Source organism: Delphinapterus leucas, chromosome 2 (assembly GCF_059928025.1).
Source record: "Delphinapterus leucas isolate spDelLeu-1000000601 "Yukka" chromosome 2, BTC_Dleu_Yukka2, whole genome shotgun sequence".
Lineage (NCBI taxonomy): Eukaryota > Metazoa > Chordata > Mammalia > Artiodactyla > Monodontidae > Delphinapterus > Delphinapterus leucas.
Window position 1 is genome coordinate 93215616 of NC_143130.1, and position 20649 is coordinate 93236264.

Below are 20649 nucleotides of genomic sequence, written 5' to 3' on the forward strand. Positions count from 1 at the left end.
AGGCTTCCCCTATATCTAGGCCCTCCTTCACCTCTCTTCCTCTTCCAAGAGTCTCCAAGAATGAAAAGTCGACCATCTTTCATAAATTCATCGTGCACTGGATATTCTCTTGTATAAAGTGCCCCTTTAAGTCTTATGCTCATTTTTCTATTGAGGTTTTTTTATATTAACTTGTAAGAGTTATTTACAGATTCTGGCACAAACTCTTTGTTATTTGCATGTGTTGTTGCACACACCTTTTCCGTTTTAAACCTTTAAATCAACTCATTTCCAACACAACATTGTAAATCAACTATACTTCAATTTAAAAAATAAAATAAAAAATAACTCATTTTCACCTGTGCAAGAGGCTCAATGCAAGTTCCATTTTGTCATACTTAGGAGTTACCAGTAGATGGCGCCCTAGCCTTGCTCCTGAGCCTTCCACCGGCTGTGCCTGACTTTCAACTAAATTTCCCAAAATTTAGCAAGTATTAAAGAATGAGAAATCAAACTTTAAACCATCATACAGCTAGATGGAATACAGCTGGAACTGGGTCTTTTGGTGGGAACAATACATTAATGTTTTTTGTTCTGAATAAAGGAATAAAAAGGTCTTTACCACAAGGCAGGAAAGACTGGCGAGGCTGTCCGGTGATGGGCGGGGCACCAAGTGGAATCCATGGAAACACCTTCTGAGAGCAACCTGCAGGCGGAAGAAAACGAATAACTGCCACGCCTAGCATTTAGACACTGTTTTACTGTTTACAAAAGGCAGGTACCCACTAGCACAAGGTCTGAGAGGGGAAGAGGGGTTTGGTCTCAGTTCCTGCCTCCCTCTGCCCCTCCTTCCGCCTCCACTCAGGGTGCAGGCTTCCCTGAGCTGCGCCCCACTCAGAGGTGGACAGACTTTCCGTCCTCCTCCCTCCTCCCTATGCCCGCTCCCCACTGAATGAAGTAATGAACGAGTGAGTGAATGACAAGGTCCTGGCTTTCCTGAGCTTAGAAATCAGAGCACATAAACCTACACTCAAAGGAGGACCCCAAGGGAGAATGTGGAAACGCTACAAATAGAGGTGCAACTCCAAGAGCTGGAGGGGGCGGGTGCGATGGGTTGACTTGTGGTGGGCTGTGATTATGAGCAAGGGGAAGGCACCTTTAGTTACAGGAAGACATAAACCGAGGACCGAGGCATATCTGGGGTGTGGTGAGAAGGTGACCCCTTTTCTCCAACTTTCACAATGGTGATTGGCAAGAACACAGGAACATCAAACCAGAGATTCAGCTTACTTCCTGCAGTAGCCAACACAAGGTTTCCACCACAGTGGGTCACCACGTCTGATGTCCCCACAAAGGGGGACAAAGACTGGCCCATTTAGAACATGTCTCTGGTGGTTTTCATTCTCATTGTTCAGAAATGCCCGAAGGTTGAGTTGCACCCCCGAAGCTCTCTCTGTCCCACATCTGTTCAGACCCAGCATGACCTGCCTTGCAGCCCATGGATATAAAGAGAGGCTCAGAAAGAGAGGCTTTGTCTTCTTTTGTTTTCTTCATTGCAGGTGATTGGGCAAGCTTGCTTTCTGAGAAATATGGAAGTTCCAAACCTCACAGGATTTCACACTTTTCAGGGTGAAGGAAATTGTGCCACTCGAACTTCCTGGCTCTGGGGGCTGCCAGGGTGGGTGTCCAGAGGCTGGGGCCTGGGCGGGCACAGAAAGCACACATCTGTGGGTGGGAGAGGTGCCCAGGGCCCAGCTCTGCTCCTCCTGGGTCTGACTTTAACTGGGGATTCAGAGGCTTGGTACCTGTCACATGCCACCCACACTGGCACCCACATGGCCTGGGCAGGGAGAGGATGCCAGGCGAGAATGCACTGAAGTTTGGGGCTTGGAATCTCCCCCTTTTCTCCTGGCCCAGGTGGCACTCAGTGGTTTGCTGGAGCTGGTTTGTACTGCTTGCAAGAGCCAATTGTTAAGTTTTCAGGAATTTTGCAAAGCAGTTGTTAAGACAGCCATTATTTTAACAATTAAATTACAAAATCTTACAAGAGAATAAGTTATATTTTTAAGAAGCAGCAAATACTCAAAACTTCCTATTTTACTGCATTTTGTAATTATATTTGCTTTTGAGGCTGTCTATGCCTATTGTGTTTGCTTGCTGGAAATATTATGTGACAGTGTACTACTGCCCATCTCTTCCCAATTCTGTATTCAGTGACATCCTGTTGGTAGCTTGAAATAGGTCACGGTGGGAATATTTACACTGCGGAAATCAGGAAATGTGACCTATCAGGGCTTTCCGCCCCCAGTGCCTGTAATACGTTGGCCAGAGCCCTGCTGCAGCTGGGGGACCTGGATGTGCAGTGGCTGGGAGGGGAGCTGGCCCTGGGTTTTCCACCCACTGCTGCCAGTGCAGGACCTTTTCTCAGGCAGATGAGGGAGGAGGGAAGGGGAGGAAGCGGATAGAAACTGGAAAACACCCTTGGTTCCCCCAGGACACAGCGGTGGAGAGCCTGGCTCACTGGGGGGTGGGCAGGGCTATCTGGAGGAACTCAGGGGAGGAAAGCCAAGAGCATGAGGAGGGTGACAAGCAGAAATGAGATAAGCCACTGAGTGGAGGAAAGTGTAATGTCCAGGAGGCAGCCTTGCGAAGACAAAGGGGAAACACAGAATGTGGCATTCTTGTGACCACAAAAGGGAGGGGAGGGGCTTCCCTGGTGGCGCAGTGGTTGAGAGTCCGATGCAGGGGACACGGGTTTGTGCCCCGGTCCGGGAAGGTCCCACATGCCGCGGAGCCGCTGAGCCTGCGCGTCTGGAGCCTGTGCTCCGCAACGGGAGAGGCCACAGCAGTGAGAGGTCCGCGTACCGCAAAAAAAAAAAAAAAAGGGAGGTGAGCCCAGAACACACAGAAGTTGAGCCCCGTGGAGCTGGGTTTCACCGAAGGCTCTGCAGTGCTGATGCCTGTCCGGGGCTGTTATAATGGGATGGTAAGAACAAGGTTGGAGGGAACAGAGAAGTCACAGGCTCACGGTCCTGAGGTAGGAGCTCCCAGTGCTTCTCCATCCCCCCTGACTCCCTCAGTCCTCGGCCCCCTACTTAAAAGTTCTCTCCAGGGCATCCCAGCCCTCCTCCCCATATCCTGCCATACATTCACCCCTAAGGCTTCCAGAATCTTCTATTGCTAGAGACACCCCAATCTGGAGCTGGATGTCCCACAGGCACCCAACTTTTCACCTAGTCCTCCAAACCTGCTGCTCTCCACGGGCTCCCATCTCAGGCAGATGCCAAACCTAGAAGGCCTCATAGGTCCAACAACTGTCACAGCTCAGAGGAGCCTCTCCATCACCCTACACCCCTCCTCCTCCCCCACCCTGCCTCCCAGACCTCTGATCACAGCTTCCCAAACTTAAATGACTTTTTCTTTCATGTTCCGCATGTTTTGAAAGTTGCCTATGACATTGCATGTATTAAACAACATCACCTACCCTTAAAGTTGCATAAGCAAATTCCAATCAGAATTTCAGCCATTAAACACCCACTGAGCAGTTACCACGTGCCGTGCTGGCCAGTGTACTGGGTACGGGGATGCAGAGGTGAACAGGGCCCAGACCCGGCCCCGGCCCTCCAGGCCTCACGGCTTACTTAGGGGAGAGTCACATAAAGAAGTAATAAAATCATAACAATGCCCCGAGGTAAGGACAATGTCTCTGCCACCTGGACTCTGTCTCCAGCCATTCTCCAGACCAAAGCCAAAAAGGGATTCCTGGGACACACAGCTGACCAAGTCATGCCCTTATGTAAAACTTTTAGTGGATCCCTATTGCCCTTAGGATAACACCCAAACTCTAGTTAGCTTGGCTTCTCAGCCCTTACTGACACAACCCACATTAACATGAGAATTCTCATTTACTCGTTCACTTAACGCCAATTTAATTGAACACTTACTGTGTGTCAGGCATTGTGCTGGGCACCAGAATCCTGAGAAAATATAATGTACAGCATTTCCTCTCCTGGAGCTTGTAACCTCGCAGGCGATACAGATCTCAAGCAGATACTTATACAAATAATTGATTACAATTGTGATGAGGGCAGGAAAAGGAACATTTCCTCCTCAGCTCCCTGCTTTGACCACGACTCCTCGCGGGGCCTGCCTGCCGGCCTTGCCTACGCCATTCCCTCTCCTGAGATGCCCTCTCTCCTTCAACTGGCCAGATCTCTGTAACCCCCCAGGTCTCAGGTCAAGGTTCCCTCCTCTTGGGAGTCTTCCCTGAACCCCCCTGTGGTTCCGTGGCGGGTCTCACACCTGTGAGGACGCTGAGTACAGGCTTGTGTCCCCCAGGCCCAGCACAGGGCTCCTGCGAATGACCACTAGGTCTCTCTTGATCCACGTGTGAATGCATTTAAAATTTTTTTCATTATAAAATTATTTACATCGGGCTTCCCTGCTGGCCCAGTGGTTGAGAGTCCGCCTGCCGATGAGGGACACGGGTTCGTGCCCCGGTCCGGGAAGACCCCACATGCCGCGGAGTGGCTGGGCCCGTGAGCCATGGCCGCTGAGCCTGCGCGTCCGGAGCCTGTGCTCGGCAACGGGAGAGGCCCCAACAGTGAGAGGCCCACGTACCGCAAAAAAAAAAAAAAAAAAAAATTATTTACATCGAATTCGCATATTTATGAAGGCTGGAGCTGAGTGCAAATAAAGGAAACAGAAATGTTTTTTAAAACAAGGACGCTTGTGAAGATGAGAGCTTTCAGGCGACTGTGAGAGTGAGAGGGGTGGGCTGCGGAGGAGGCGGGGCGGCGTGGTGAGGGTGGCTGTAGGGCGAGGGGCGCCCTCGGTCAAGCTGGCTTTTCCGGGGTGGGGGGAGGGGGCGTACCCATCTTTCCCGCGGGCTCTTGGCCCCGAAGCCCCTGCTAACTTCCTGCTGTCACCCACCATCCTGCCCCGGAGCCCGGTGTCTGCCCCTGGGCTTAGCTCCTGTGGGCTACTCATTGCCCCGGGGAGAGAGGAGCACCGGGAAAGGAGGGGAACCCCAAGGGGGCTGGAGCAGCTGGACCCTCTTGCAACCTAGCGCTCTTGCACCCCGGAGCAGCCTGGCCGAGCCGGCTGGACTCCCCTCTGCTGCGTCTTGGGGAGAAACTCCACTCCCACCGCCGAAGTCCCGTGGTGGCAGCCGGTCCAGGAGCAGCCGAGGTAGGGTAGGGAGGCGAGCCCTGTCACTCACCCGCTTGCAAAACCCGCCTGTCCCTCTAGAAGAGGCTTTGTTCTGCCTGGGAGTCGCCCACCTCCAGCAGCTTATGCTCAGAGTCCCACGCTGCTCCCGCAGCTTCCTCCTCCCTCGGAATCACGGAGCTGGAAGATCACCTGGTCGGCCCCCTTCACTTAACAGCTGAGGAAGCTGAGCTCCTGAGAGGGAATTAATGACCAAGGTACCACAGCCGGTAAGGGCAAGCGTGCTTTCAAACAAACGAATAAGAAAGGCAGTCTCCTGGCCCTCACTCAGCCTGGGGCCCCTTCGCTAAGCCCTGCTGCCCACCTGTCTGGGGTAGGCTGCCCCAGCTTCTCCAAATGGTTTGAACCTGAAAGTTATGCCTCCAGTGAATGAAACTCACAAGCCTCATGGCCAACCCCCGCCCCCGCCCCCGCACCTTCCTCCACACCCACCTGTTCATCTGCCCCTCTGACCCGGAAGTGGGGCAAAGCTGGACCCAACCTGACAGGCTCTCCCAGGTAGGGACCTAGAGCAGGGGCTGAGTGACTCTGAGTGACAGTGACTCTGAGGCGGGACTCACCTGGACGGGGAGTGGCTGCCTTACTGCCTTAAGGAAGGAAACCAAGCACAGGTGTGCCCTGTTTGCCTTCCTGGCTCACAAATATGATGGGTCTCTACCCGCCTGACAGGATAAAGCTCCAACCTCTTAGCCCGGCCCTGAAGCCCTTCCCAGTCGGACTACAACCTGCCTGTCCAGCCTCATCTCCCACCACCATGGACCCCACGCTCCTTCCTGCGTTGTCACACCATCCTCAGGTTGCACCACACCCTCCAGCCCTCTTTGGCTTTACAGGTGCTGTTCCCTTTGCCTTGAACACCCTTCCCTGCTTCTCCACCTCAGAGGTCATCTCCCATCCTCTGTGCGGATGCTTTCCTCCTCTTCCCCCTCCTCCCCTCCTCCCCTCCTCCCCTCCTCCCCCTCCTCCCCTCCTCCCCTCCTCCCCCTCCTCTCCTCCTCCTCCTCCCCTCCTCCCCCTCCTCCCCCTCCCCTCCCTCCTCCCCTCCTCCCCCTCCCCTCCCTCCTCCCCTCCTCCCCCTCCCACCTCCCCTTCTCTCCTCCCAACCCTCCCTCCTCCTCATGCCTGGAGTGCTTCTGTGCTAACTTTATAGATAATAAAGAAAATACAAGGTCATGAATCTGTGTCCCCACCAGACTCTCAACTCCTCAGTGACAGCAATTATGTCTTTATCTTCAAATTCATAGAGCCCTGCACATTAGTAGACACTCAAAAAAGCCATAAATTGCTAAATAAAATCAGTACATGGACTCTGGATTTACTCCAGAGCTAAATTAGGAAACAAGTCTTAACATTGCCCAAGGATCCCCTTCCAACTCCTTTATTTAACAAATATTTATTGAGTATGGCTATGTGCAAAGCACTGGTTTGTGTCTGGGGGTCCAGGGTGAGCAGACTTGTGGGCCATCTCTGAAGTCTGTCCCAGTGCCCAACTTCCTGCCTCTCTAATCCTAGATCTAGATGATTCATGGACTGTCTGACCATGCAAGGCCCTCACTTAGGATGGCCACATCTGTTCCTCTAATTTGGGGGGCTAGGATATGCTCTGTGACTAACCCCCCACCGTGACCAGGTGGGAAAGAGCTTCCTCCTCAAGGAGAACAACAGGGTAAGACACCAGAGCAGCCACAGCGGAGGGTGGGCCTTACCCCCAGCCTGTGCTTATTTTTAAGGACAGAGTCCCTGTTTTCTTTACCTTGTATAAGCCCTCTCCCCGTATCACCTAGCATGGTACATGGCATGGGATGGATGCTCCTTAAATGTTTTCTGGATGATTCAACCCAGTGATGAATCCTTTCACAAAGACTCATGCCGTTACTGAACTCTGGCATACTTGTACCAACAAATAGATATGATGAGTGCCTACTACACGCCAGGCACACACCAGCAGTTAGTGATCCAATGATGAGTGAAAAATCCGGACGGCGCTCCAGATTTGTGCAGGAAGAAATTAATTTCCCAAATGCGTATAGAATGACACCGTGAAAAAGTTATTAAAGGAGAGGGTCACAGGACTATGGAAGTGCAGGCAAGAGGGCCTGTCCGGGGGTCCTGGAAGGCTCCTTTGAGGAAGAGGTTTGCACATCAATCCACCCACCCACCCATACATTATGGACCACATTCCAGGGTTTGCTTAACAAGGTGCCAGCACATACTGACTGTTCACGGGTCATTTCCCCAAGGTCCTTCAGAGCAAGAGGAAACCCACATCTCCTGGCTGCATAGGCCTCACCCAACAACACGCTCAAGTTTTTAAGTGTAAGTTTTCCGGTCAAGAGGAAAAAGAATTTTTTTTTGTGCATGTGTGCGAAGCAGCTTAAACTGAAGCTGACCTCACCATGGGTGTCTCAGGTTGTTTTTGGTGAAGGTAATGAGCCAACTTTCCAGGAACCTCGGGACACACCCAGATTGCCCAACACTGCAGGGCAGTGCAGCCCAGACACCTCCCAGCCCCTTCCCCTCCTTAGTGCCAGCTCCTCTGTAGCCAGAGGTCCACAGGGGACCACCCCAAATGAACCTTCTCCAGGGTCTGCTCGGGGCACGGTCAAGGGCAGGCCTGAAGGAGGGACCCTCAGACCAGTCGGATGAGGCACAGACCAAACTGTCTGCCCACGATCAGGAGATGGATGATGACTGTGCCCTCTGATGCTTTGCCTCTGAGCGGCCCTCACCCCTTCCCAGGGCTCTGAGCTCATAACAGTAATCCTACTGGCTCTGGACACAAGCTGTCGCCCACACCTCGGCTTCTTCCTGGCTTTCTGCTCAGGTCCCCTTTCTCTCTCCTGACTAGCTTCTCTCCATCTCTACTCCCTCAGTAACTTGGGGTGTAAGTGGCCCTATGACGGCCCTGACTTCTCTGCTGGCTGTCACCCTTGTCTCTTACTTTAAGCTTCTGAGAGAGTCTGACCGACATAATACGCCTTTTCAAGCTGGGGTCTCGTGAGGCCACTCAGAAGAAGACTGAAAACCCTGTAGATCCTTTAAGATCTAATCTCAGCCCTTTCTCATCCTCTCTCCTTGCTGCTGATCAAACTGGTCTTCCTTTTGGATGTAAAGAGGGCTACGATGCCATCATAAAGTCTTCCAGATACCGTGGCTTAGAACATAACCTCTGGGCTCAGTTTCCCGAGCTTTGTCTTCCAAACAAAACCCTTTCTCTCCCAACTTGCCACACATATATGCATATTGGCTTTTGGGAGGGCTGTGGTCTCAGCTATGGATTTTGAAGCCTCTACATTAATATTTATTTGCTCTAGACCAGAGCTTCTCAAACTTTAGCCATGCAATAACCTGAAAATTCTGTGTATTGAAATTCAGAATCCTGGGCCTCCCTGCCAGAGATTCAGATTCAGCAGGTCTGGGGTGCAGACCCAGGTGATGCGGATTCTGCCAGCCCACCCAGCTGCACTTGGAGGAGGACTGTTCTTGCATCAGTCCTCACCCTGAAGCAAAAGTTACTCGGGCTTAACACTGGAGGGAAGAAGAGCGATGAGGAAACAGTGCAGGGATGAGATATCTCCGTGAAGACATTTCTAAATATTAACCTACCTCACTGGTTTACCCCTGAGATGAATCCCCCTTTGCCAAGCAAGGTTTTGAGAAGTTAGGAAACCCACCCAGGTCACCCAGCTCTTCACTTGCAGAGCCTAGAGTCAGGTGCTGACCTGTCTGCTTGCTCCCTGCCCACTGTGCCCACCATGAAGCTGAATTAATGTCAGATTTGATTGTTACTGGCAGAACCACTGCCATCTGTCCTGACACGGGTGGTCAGTAGTGTCATCTCTGCAGAGAAATGAAGATGTTCACAAATGCATCCACATCTACTCCCACTGATACCTGCTAGACCCACCACTCCTCAGTTTAGGGTGCTGGGATCAATGTGACTGAACAGGCAGCCGGTGCAGCCTGGCCAGGAGAGGCACTCCCACCCTTTTAGTGTTCCATGCCTGGCCTGACCCTGCTCTCCTGATAGCAAGAGTTCAACTGACATCTCAAGGCTGGTCTAGGGTATTAACAACTGGGTGAAATTCCCCACTAATTACCAAATGTTATAGGGGCAGTTTCAGCACAGTACTTCTCAAAGTGTGGTCCCCGAACCAGAAGCATCAGATTCACCTGGAAACTCATTAGAAACCCAAATACTTAGATCCCACCCCAGAACTACTAAAGCAGAATCTCTGCGTTTGGGGCCCAGCAATCCACATCTTAAAGTGCCTTTCAGGAGAGTCTGATGCACAGCTAAAGTTTGAGAACAGCCGTTTTTACTGAAAGAATGAGCCAGATTCCTAGTGCGGTTTGGGAGGATTTGGTTTGGCGACACAGAGGGTTCCCTGCTCTCTGGGCAAGCTCTGACACACACGATGATAGAAGAGTTGGGGAAACATATACTAATCCAGTTGTGAAGTCAACTGTAACTTCTCTTGCTTAGCTTGGTTACAGCCTTGCCCTGGAGAGGATTTATTGCCGGGATAGTCTTTATTTTTTTTAACATCTTTATTGGAGTATAATTGCTTTACAGTGGTGTGCCAGTTTCTGCTATACAATGAAGTGAATCAGCTATACATATACATATATCCCCATATCTCCTCCCTCTTGCGTCTCCCGCCCACCCTCCCTATGCCACCCCTCTAGGTGGTCACAAAGCACCGAGCTGATCTCCCTGTGCTATGCGGCTGCTTCCCACTAGCTATCTGTTTTACATTTGGTAGTGTATTTATGTCCATGCCACTCTCTCACTTCGTCCCAACTTACCCTTACCCCTCCCCGTGTCCTCAAGTCCATTCTCCACGTCTTTGTTCCGCTACAGTAACTCTTGTACTCTGCCTGGGCCCTTACTCTGTGGGTGGTAATATTTACAACATTGAGACACAAGGTAAACCCAGTGTCTAAACTCTGCTTCCGGGTCTTTCCACACCAGAGCCCAGGGAAGCCTATTTGTTGTCACTACAGGGACAGCCTAAACTACAAGCTCTGGCCCAGCCGGTCTTGTTGATGTGCTTCTTACAATCTTCAGTAACCTCCAATTTCCTGTTTTCGAAAAAGAAAGCAAATAAAATGTAATATATGGGGGGGACTGGGACGGATTACTACATATGGTGGAAACCTCTGTTAGTTCTTGAGGTGAGATAGCAAGTAAATGTGGAGCAGATTTTTTTTGATGATGCAATTCACATACCATAAAATTCACCCTTTTAAAGCGTACAATTTAGTGGGGTTTAATTTAAAAAGTAAATTGTGCCACAAGAACTTTCTCGGGTGATAAGAATGTTCAATAGCATGTTTTGCATGATGCTTTCATGGGTGCATATAATTTTCAAAACTCCTCTAACTGAGCCATTAAGACCTGTTCATTTTATTCTGTCTAAACTATACCTCAATTTAAAAAATAATTTTAAAAGTATAATAAATGGTGCAGTTTCCCAGTAAGCAGCCCAAGGTGGCCTCTGAAAATGGTTCGCTATTCTCTTGACCCAGAAAACCCACAAAAATCATGCAAATCAAGAGGTTCAAATCTTTGTGCCATTAAGGGTATGCAGATCCAAAAATCCACCAAGTATCTGAAGGATATCACTTTACAGAAGTAACGTGTGCCATTCTGTCGTTACAATGATAGAGTTTGTAGGTGTGCCCAGGCCAAACAGTGGGGCTGGATGGAGGGTCAGTGGCCCCAAAAGAGTGCTGAATTTCTACTGCACATGCTCAAAAATGCAGAGAGTAATGCTGAACTGAAGGGCTTAGGTGTAGATCCTCTGGTCATTGAACACATCCAGGTGAACACAGCTCCCAAGATGCAGCGCAGGACTTAGAGAGCTCATGGTGGGATCAACCCGTACATGTGCTCTCCCTGCCACATTGAGATGATTCTTACTGAAAAAGAGCAGATTGTTCCTAAACCAGAAGAGGAGGTTGCATAGAAGAAAAAGATATCCCAGAAGAAACTGAAGAAGCAAAAACTATGGCCCGGGAATAAATTCAGTTAAAAAAAAAAAAAAAAAGAGTCAAATAAATGGTGCTACTTCAAAAAATAATCTGAAACAAAATTTGAGAAGTGTCCAGTGGTTGACTCAATGAACTTGTCTAGAAAATAACAAGCAAACAATAGGTCACATTTGTCTTGCAATATGAATCCATTTCTCATTAATGTTGATAAGAAGAATTCAGATAAGCAAAATATAAAATATTTTATAAAATAAAATAATCAGGTTAACTTGCCCGAGGCAACATAACCTGAACAACGTAACCTTTAGAACATAAACACCAAGAGAACAGTATCAACTTCATGATTACACACAACCAAGTAAAGGAAAAATCACATATATTACTTGATGTAAATACAAAAAAGTAGAGTTTAATTTTTTACATAGTATGCCCACTCTCCAAATAAGCAATATTTTATTGTATATGTATCATAAGTCACACCAAGTGAATGAGCAAGTTGCTTTTAGCATGTCATCAAGAGTTATCAAATTTAGTGTTTCCCTTGATTTTATTCTAGTTTTCATTTTAAAACTAAGTAGTGTGCACACAAGCAAATAAAACACTACCAAAACCAAGCCTTAGTTTCTAGGGAGAAATTACATAATTACTGATGCAACTTTCTAAGCATGAGGAAAAGATATTATAAGGGATAATTACCAGAAAAACTAATTCAATTCCTATTGCTCTCACTTAACCTCTCCAAGCCTTAGTTTCTCCTTCTGTAAAATGAGGGTGGTAAAAGCTACCTCTGGGGTTTGTTGAGAGGATTAAAAGAGGCAATCCTTGCTAAAGAGCTAATGTCAGGCTTGTAGTTAGTGCTCCATAAATAGAATTATTGTTAATCAATAGTGGAGCTTGCGTTTCCCTTCTATCAAGTTTACATTTAAAAAAAATTGATACCCTAAACAGGTATCTCAGAGGTTCCTCATCTTTTTCACTCAGGTAAAAAAGATCTCTTGAACTAAATTTGCAACAGCCTAAAGCTATATTTTAGGAAGGGAAACAGAATTTATCATGAATGTGTGAAACTACTGTTCAGCCATTGAAACAACCAATTAATAAGAAACCCTTGGAATTACAGAAGATACTATTTTTTATGCCAGGAAAACTTCGTTACTATTTTAATCCTAAAAATGAATAAATAAAATTTTAAAAATTCCTATTGCTGTCTTAGGTACATATACTCAGCTTCATCCCCCTTCCTTATTCAAACCACATACCATCATTTTTTAAAAATAAATTTATTTATTTATTTATTTTTGGCTGTATTAGTTCTTCATTGCTGCAGATGGGCTTTCTTTGGTGGCGTCGAGCAGGGGCTACTCTTGCTTGCCGTGTGCGGGCTTCTCCTTGCAGTGGCTTCTCTTGTCGCGGAGCACAGGCTCTAGGCTCGTGGGCTGCAGCAGTTGTGGTGCACGGGCTTATTATTTGCAGGAGTTGTGGCGCACCGGCTTATTAGTTGCCCCGCGGCATGTGGGATCTTCCCAGGCCAGGGCTCGAACCCATGTTCCCTATATTGGCAGACCAATTCTTAACCACTGCGCCACCAGGGAAGCTCCATACCATCATCTCTGAATGTAAGAATATGTCTAGTGTACTTGTAGACTATAGTGATTACTAAAATGTAGACAGTGGTTGCTAAGGACAAATTTTTATATTATACACATAAAAATAATTATTTTTGCTACTATGTCTTTTCTAGATGTGAGGCCATCTAGGTGGGCACATATGCGGGGGTTCTTATTTCTAGCTCGGTGTCTGAGTAGGTGAGAGTAAAGGTGAGATGTGTTTATCTTCAGGTGTGGTCATGCTCTGACAAAGGTTTATAACTGGGGCACTGTGAACCAAAGGTAGACCAGTTACCAGAAGTAGGCGTGTGTGAATCTCAAACAGGCAATGTTCTCACCAATGGAAGAATATAATTTTATACACATTAAGAGCTTTCTCTTCTTTTTTTCCAGTTAGATGCAAATACAGTTCATGACAAAGCAAATTTATGAAGGGATATGCTAGATCATTCATACCCTTAAACACAATTAATATAATGGGCTGACTTTCTGAATACTCCTTTCAATGCGGAGGAAAAGAACAGACATTGCTCTAGTACAGAGTCAAAGCCAAGGGAATTATAAAGCACACTTGGGTGTTCACTGTGCAAAGAGCTTTCTCTTTTATAGTGATAATCATTTTTTAAAAAGCAAAAAGGGAATACTTATTGAACAACTAGTGCATGTTAAACACCATGTCAGAAACTTTTATTATCTCACAAAATCTTCACAACTAACCCAAGCAAGTAACAGATTAACCCAATGTCATAGACCAGGAATCTGAGGTACAAAGCAACATGGGTAGTAAAGTGGCAAAGTGGTCTGATTTCGGAGCCTGTAGTTTCATTCTCCGACAAAGTCTCAACTAAAATGTGTGAGAATTTCCCCAAGAAAATTGAAAATGATGATGAATGAGTATTTAATCAGACCTCACTCGTTTTTAGTGATATGGTGTGTGACTTTAACTTTTTTATTCAGAAAGTTTACTTCACATCTTCTTTTTATATGAGAGAATTATAGGTGTTTGCTTAAGGCTCAAGGCCATAAAACTGAAGGACTCTGGGCTTTGGTTTAATTGCAAACTGAAACCAACAATGGAAGAGCCTTCCTTTTTCTCTGGGCTCCATGATGCATCCTCTGGTTCTCCTTCCCCATTTCTCTCAATCCCCATCAGGGACCAAATCCTCTCCCCTGCCCACGTCCTTCATGATGACATTCCTCTCTGTTCAGTCTTCATATCACTTTAGAACTGCCTCTGTAGGCAGTTTTACCCATGCCCTGGCTTTAACCACCCCTTGAACTGTCTCCAAGTCACACTTCTTGGCAGTTCTCGAGAAGTAATTTACCTACATAGCTTACTGGGCTCTCCAACGTTCAGTTCCAAAGTCCAACTCATTCCTCATCTACACTTCCCTTGAACATTCCATTTTATTTTCCTCCTGTATTCTCTGTCTTGGCACCACTGTGCACCCAACTACTCGGGCGAGAAATCTGGGAGTCATTTTGGACTCCCAGCCACATCCAATGAGCCTTGATGCCCTCTCTTCAATCACGTTCAAACGCATCCTCCTTTTTCCATTCCCTCTGCCATTGCCTTGATCAGTTACGGCCCTCCAGTGAGTTTCACCCTAGATGATATAACACTCCAGGTGATATAGCCAACACTCCCTTGAGAAAACTGTATTATCAAACGTAAGGTAGATAGCTAGTGGGAAGCAGCCGCATGGCACAGGGATATCGGCTCAGTGCTTTGTGACCACCTAGAGGGGTGGGATAGGGAGGGTGGGAGAGAGGGAGACGCAAGAGGGAAGAGATATGGGAACATATGTATATGTATAACTGATTCACTTTGTTATAAAGCAGAAACTAACACACCGTTGTAAAGCAATTATACCCCAATAAAGATGTTAAAAAAAACAAACAAACTGTATTATCTCCTTCCCCATCTTAAAATCCTATTCTGGTTCCTTTGTGCCTGCAGGATAATAGCATAAAAGGCCCTAAGCATTTCACCTATCCCACTCTACACTCCAATATTAAATTTCATGTACTAAATTGCTCCAAGTTTCTGAAGAGATGCTGTCTTAGCTCTCTATGGCTAGGTAAATACATGCCTCTACTTCAATTGCCTTTCTGACTTCTAATTATTGGCTGTTTTTTTAACATCTTTATTGGAGTATAGTTGCTTTACAATGGTGTGTTAGTTTCTGCTGTATAACAAAGGGAATCAGCTATACATACACATATATCCCCATATCCCCTCCCTCTCGTGTCTCCCTCCCACCCTCCCTATCTTACCCTAATTAATGGTTTTTGAAGAAACTAGGCTTTCAGGGACCCATCTTCTTCGGAACCTTCTTTTGTACCATGTGCTTGTTTCTATCTTTGCCTTATTGTCACTGTATTGCTTGGATTTGTTCACAGATGTATCTACCTTTCCTATGTCAGTCAGATCCTTGAGGCCAGCACACCACCTACCACATAGTGAATGCTTAACAATTGTACAACTTCTTAAATATTTAAATTACTTGAAAATGTCTTTAATACGTCTCAAATTTTAAAACTTCAAAGTCCACTTGCAAGAGAGAATCTTATCCAGATCAAACTCTGCAGAGAGAGTTCTATACAAGCTCCTTGGGAGTCACTTCCATGACCACATATCCGTCAAGTACTCAGTACAATAACCTAACAACCAAATGCAACAAGTGAAACTTGGATTGGATTCTGGACTTAAAACTACAGTTATAAAGGACATTACAGTCAGAGGAAATGGAAATGGATTATATGTTAGGTGATAGTATTGAATTAATGGTAATCGTCTCAGGAATGATAATGGTATAACAGCTAGAATGTCCTTTCTCTTAGGCATGAATAGTATTATGATGTCTGTAACTTATTTTCAGAGTTCATTTTAAAAGAGCATAATATACAGAGAGATACAGCAAATGTGGCAAAATATTAAGTGATAAAAAGTGTATTTTTTGTGCTAGTTTTTCAACTTCTCTGAATATTTGAAAAATTTCAAAATAAAACGTGTGGAAAATGCTAAGAATACTATCAAAAATAAAATCAATAAATCTTTTGAAATTTAAGTTTCAATATTGCTGTTGGCCTTTCTCCCTCCCAAACCTGCTGCATGGTACCTTCCACTGCCTTGTTCACCCCATAAAGCCACTGTATTTCAATCAGGTTTGTGTTTTAAAGTTGAAAGGCACAGTCCCCTCCCAAACACTACAATTTGCTCTCCTAATTGGCCAAGCATCACAGGGCTGTTCATTTTTATTTGCCTATATGGTACCACATTGCCCTTTAGAAGCTTAAGCAAATAAAATTGTACTTCCTAACTGGTACATGTAATTCCTTGAAATCAATAATTGGAGATTTTCACCTGGGAAAATTTGAGGTGATAAGGAAAATAGAAGTTGCAGAAGTAGTCTTGCTTTAATCCCTTCAGAACTGCCAAGTCTCTAGAAAGATCTAGTTAATTCTTATTGCCGTGAAGGTGATTAGAATTTAGCCCTTCTCTTAAATTTCTATTATGTTCAGATGGAAATTAAGAAAAAGGATTTATGATATTTATTTAAAAGAGTTAATGAACCTAGGTATACACCCAAGAGAATTGAAAAGATATGGCTATACAAAAACTTATACATGGCCGTCCACAGAAGCATTATGCATAACAGCCAAATGGTGGAAACAATCCAAATGTCTGTCAACTGATGGATAAACAAAATGTGGCATATCCATACAATGGAATATTAGTCATAAAGAGGAATGAAATACTGATACGTGTTACAACACGGACGAATCATGATAACATTATACTAAGTTAGAGCCAGGCACCAAGGCCACATAATGTGTGATCCCATTTATCTGAAATGCCCAGAATAGGCAAATCTATAGAAATAAACTTTATTAGTGTTTCCCTAGGCTGGGGGCAGAGGGGTCAGAAATGGGGGAATGACTGCTAATGGGTACAGTGTTGTTTTGGGGTGATAAAGATGTTCTGGAATTAGATGGTAGAGATGGTTGTAAAACTTTGTGAATATACTAAAAACTACCGAACTGTGCACTTTAAATGGATGAATACTATGTTCTGTGAATTGTATCTCAATTTTTTTTAAAAGTTAATGAAAAGCTATTTTCTATGTGGTCCCACTTTCAAGAACAGTCAAGGGGGAGCCGAGGGGCATGCTGCGTTTGATCGTACCTTTGATCTCCAAGGGACCATTGGCCACAGTGAAGAGGAGCCCCAGACTCTGTGGGGTGCTCTCCATCCTCCCCTCCCCAAGCCTCACAGGAGCACCACTGTTAGCCTTGGCATCTGGAGGGCTACTCTCGCATGCCCCACATTCCCATCACTGCCAGAATCCCAGTACTTCCTCCAAGACCAATCCCCATGCAAGTCTCATGCCCCATCTTGTCTTCATTTTCCTCACTGTACTTACCATCTTTTATTCCTCTCCCTCCAAAATTTGGTTTTGTTCATTGCCTTATCTCAGCTGCACAAGAACAGTGCCTGGATAACAGTAGTTACTCAATAGATTTCTGATGAATGAGTGAACTTGGAAAAAAAGTTTATACAGAAATTTGCACTGGGTGTTATTTAAAAAGATGAAGTTCCATGCTTCAGAATGTGTTTATCTCCCATAAAAAGACTTTCTCCTCGATTTAAATATGTACCTGAACTTTAAGAAATCTCGCACAAGTGGTATTTTATTGGAGACAATCAAATTTAACAAATCTTTATACATTTTAAGGAGAACATTCAGGCATCATAAACACAAAAATTTCAATACACAAAACAAATTTACAACAAGAAAATAAACATAGAATCTTATTTTGGGACTACGTGGTTATTGTTGCACTACCTTTATAATTCTTTATCCAGAGTCTGAAAACGTAGGCAAGCCCTAAAAATGTAGCAGAAGCATTTCCGCACACTGGTATCCATAATCTAGTTTGTGCAGAAGTGTTTCCACTAGATTCATAGAGTACTCTTTGGAAGAAAATGGCGAAGACTGGTCACCTGGTTGCCTTTCGGACCTGCTGCAACTCTTCAATAGGCTTCCATTCTTGGTTGATTGTTATAAGCTTTAAAAAAAGAATAAAAATGTTTTGTTAGGATCTGTCCATCCTCAGGCCCCCTTCTGGGAGTTGTACACAGCTCCCTTTGTAAAAAGCATCACCATAACGTTTGTAGTCAACGAATCACCTCTTCCCATCTCTAAAACAGTAATGTGGGCTGATTCTATCCCTCTATCCCTCTAAAGAGCCTTTGGGTTCCTGAGTGTTACAGGATCAGAGAGAAAGGTCATATCCATTTACCCTACTTTCACTTAAGAGGTTCTAGATTTTTAAATTTCCTATGGTTTTATGTGAACTAGAAGCTCAAAAAGTGTGTCTGCTACGTCTGAGTGGAGGTATGATGCTCCCAGCACAGAGCTAGGCACATAGTAGGCTCTTAAAATTTCCTCACTGTAATTACTCAACAAAGGTACAAATGATCCAAGTTATACAATAAGGGAAAAGGCACAGAGCTGTGGACAAGATAACTAGTAAGCACAGGTAACTCTACTCAATATTCTGTAACAACCTATTTGGGAAAAGAACCTGAAAAAGAATGGATATATGTATATGTATAACTGATTCACTTTGCTGTACCCCTGAAACTAACACAACATTGTAACTCAACTATACTCCAATATTAAATAAAAATTAAATTAAAAAAGGAGATGATGTGTCACAATAATGATAAAAGTTAATATTTGAGTGCTGACTATGGGCCAGGCACTGTGCTAAAGGGCTCTATTTTATCTTCTTTAATCCTCTAAACTCTGAGGAAGAGCCCTATTATTGTGCCCATTTTATAGATTCTGAGAGCCTCAGAGAGGCCAAATTATCTAAAATCACCTGTGACTAATGGAGCAAAGATTTGAACTAAATCTCCATAACCCTACAGCACTCCCTTTGCACTACACATTAAATGGCACCCTAAAGGTTAAAAGGTATTACATCTATTTTGCTGACAAATGTGCTAAGGTTTCGGCTAAGTATAAATCACGTTTTAATGCAGGAATACCTTTCTAGGTGCAGTAGGATCCACAGTTTCCCAAGGTTCTGGATTTCTTTTTCGATCAATGCTAAGAAAAAAGAAAGCTGATTAAACATTAAAGTAAGTGCATTTAAACTAAGTCTGATATTGGGTTTATAAATATGCTAGGGACAGACTCAGAGTGCATACTTAGGCATTGAGTTAATTGAAATTGATGGAACATTCCTTTAAAAAGCTTCACAGTTTGGCTCAAACATCAAGGATCAATTCCTCTGCAGAGTAGGAGGTCTGTATTCCCTTTACTGGCCTAGACTGGAGAATGTTCTCATAAGCTGAAGAGCAATTAGGGTGGAAGTGCCAGGCTAAGAGCAAGCAAATATGCTCTTACCCCAGTTTCTGGAAGAGGCAGAAGGGCTGGGCTTGAAACCGGTAGGTGATGAACTGCCACAGCCTAGCATTACGGCTCTACGGAGCCCTGCACCCGGTCAATATCAGAGTCAGGTTTTTCTCTTCCTCATATTCCAGGATACATGGTATTTTACCTTATATCCAGGGCTAAGATTAGATTCATTGTAGACAGCTGAATCTATAAACTCTACCACATTAGGAAAGACCTTTCTAATGAATTGACATTTTAAAATGTTATTAAAATGATTAAGATTGATGATGTATATCCCAAAAGACCGTCTAAGAACTTTAAATTTAAAAACTTAAGTTAAAAAAAAAAAACCAGCAAGCTTTATTTTGCTGCAGCGGAAGAGGAGGAGGGCCAGTGGATGAAAGGGTATTTAGATACAAGGAACTTATATTAGTAAACTTATTTTATCACTAATCGTCATTTGATAGTCTTCTGATACCTGGATGCTTTCTGGCCCTGACTCTAACCAAGTTCACAATTCGACATTCTTATCCTGGGGGGAAAATCAGGAAACTGATACTATGCATTTCATAAACTGAAGGTCAACCTAACACGGCTAAAAACGTTTTTATAAATGATGAATGCCTACTTACATCACATCGGTTTTTCGGAGGGAATACAGAGCAAAAGACAAAGCTCCAGTCGCTGCCACGGTCGTGAAAAGCACCAAAGGAATAAGCTAACAGAGAACAAAATACTCGGACGTTTCAATGTGAAACACTTGAAATATAACAGAATAGCTCTATATCATTTTATACTTTCTTCAACATCTTTATAAGTTAATATTTTTAGTCAGATTTTCAGTTGCTTTAAAAATTTACTTTTTTCTTTTGGACTTCCCTGGTGGCGCAGTGGTTAAGAGTCCGCCTGCCAATACAGGGGACACGGGTTCAAGCCCTGGTCCGGAAGATCCCACATGCCGCAGAGCAACTACGCCCCTGCGCCACAGCTACTAAAGCCCGCGCGCCTAGAGCCCATGCTCCGCAAGAAAAGCCACCGCACTGAGAAGCCCGTGCACCGCAACGAAGAGTAGCCCCCGCTCACCGCAACTAGAGAAAGCCCACCCGCAGTAACTAAGACCCAAAGCAGCCATAAATAAACAAATAAATAAAACCTTACTTCCTTTCTTTTCATCATGAGTTGGAAAAAGCTCATGATGACTTCAGTGTAGAATGCCAAATCTAGAAGAAAAAAAAATCCAAGATACTGATCAAAACTCAGCTACTAGGACGAAGCCTGTTGGGCTCCAAACCGGCCAACGTATCCCAAAGCCAGCCTCGAGACGGCTCACCAGAGCCTCCGCCCGAGGGCAGCTCACCTGGGAGACCTGGCGGGGCGCCGTGAGCGGACGATGCTAACGCCCAGAACCGAACGCCGACCTCGAC

At 45.2% G+C, this 20649-nt stretch overlaps 1 protein-coding gene and 1 non-coding gene across 2 annotated transcripts; both read right to left on the reverse strand.

Moving 5' to 3' along the window:
* Positions 1 to 13286: 13286 nt before the first annotated feature.
* LOC115803489 (small nucleolar RNA SNORA22) lies at positions 13287 to 13402 on the reverse strand. The gene has a single exon (XR_004024232.2). It is a non-coding gene; the product is annotated as a small nucleolar RNA SNORA22 (small nucleolar RNA).
* Positions 13403 to 17489: 4087 nt separating this feature from the next.
* Positions 17490 to 20640, reverse strand: COXFA4L3 (cytochrome c oxidase associated subunit FA4L3). Its single transcript, XM_022587188.3, has 5 exons — positions 20583 to 20640; positions 20384 to 20445; positions 19858 to 19943; positions 18874 to 18934; positions 17490 to 17885 (listed from the first exon to the last, which is right to left on the reverse strand). Exons 2-5 carry the CDS (start codon positions 20417 to 20419, stop codon positions 17817 to 17819), a joined length of 252 nt encoding a protein of 83 aa, XP_022442896.1. The 5' UTR covers positions 20420 to 20445; positions 20583 to 20640; the 3' UTR covers positions 17490 to 17816.
* Positions 20641 to 20649: the final 9 nt, after the last annotated feature.

What these genes read in the sequence shown, in the direction of transcription:
- COXFA4L3 (XM_022587188.3), bottom strand. Translation starts at nt 20,419, where the DNA reads ATGAGCTTTTTCCAACTCATGATGAAAAGAAAGGAA. An exon ending in TCATGATGAAAAGAAAGGAA is followed by an intron (nt 19,944 to 20,383) that starts GTAAGGTTTTAT and finishes GTTCTCTGTTAG; the next exon opens with CTTATTCCTTTGGTGCTTTT. An exon ending in CTCCGAAAAACCGATGTGAT is followed by an intron (nt 18,935 to 19,857) that starts GTAAGTAGGCAT and finishes CTTTTTTCTTAG; the next exon opens with CATTGATCGAAAAAGAAATC.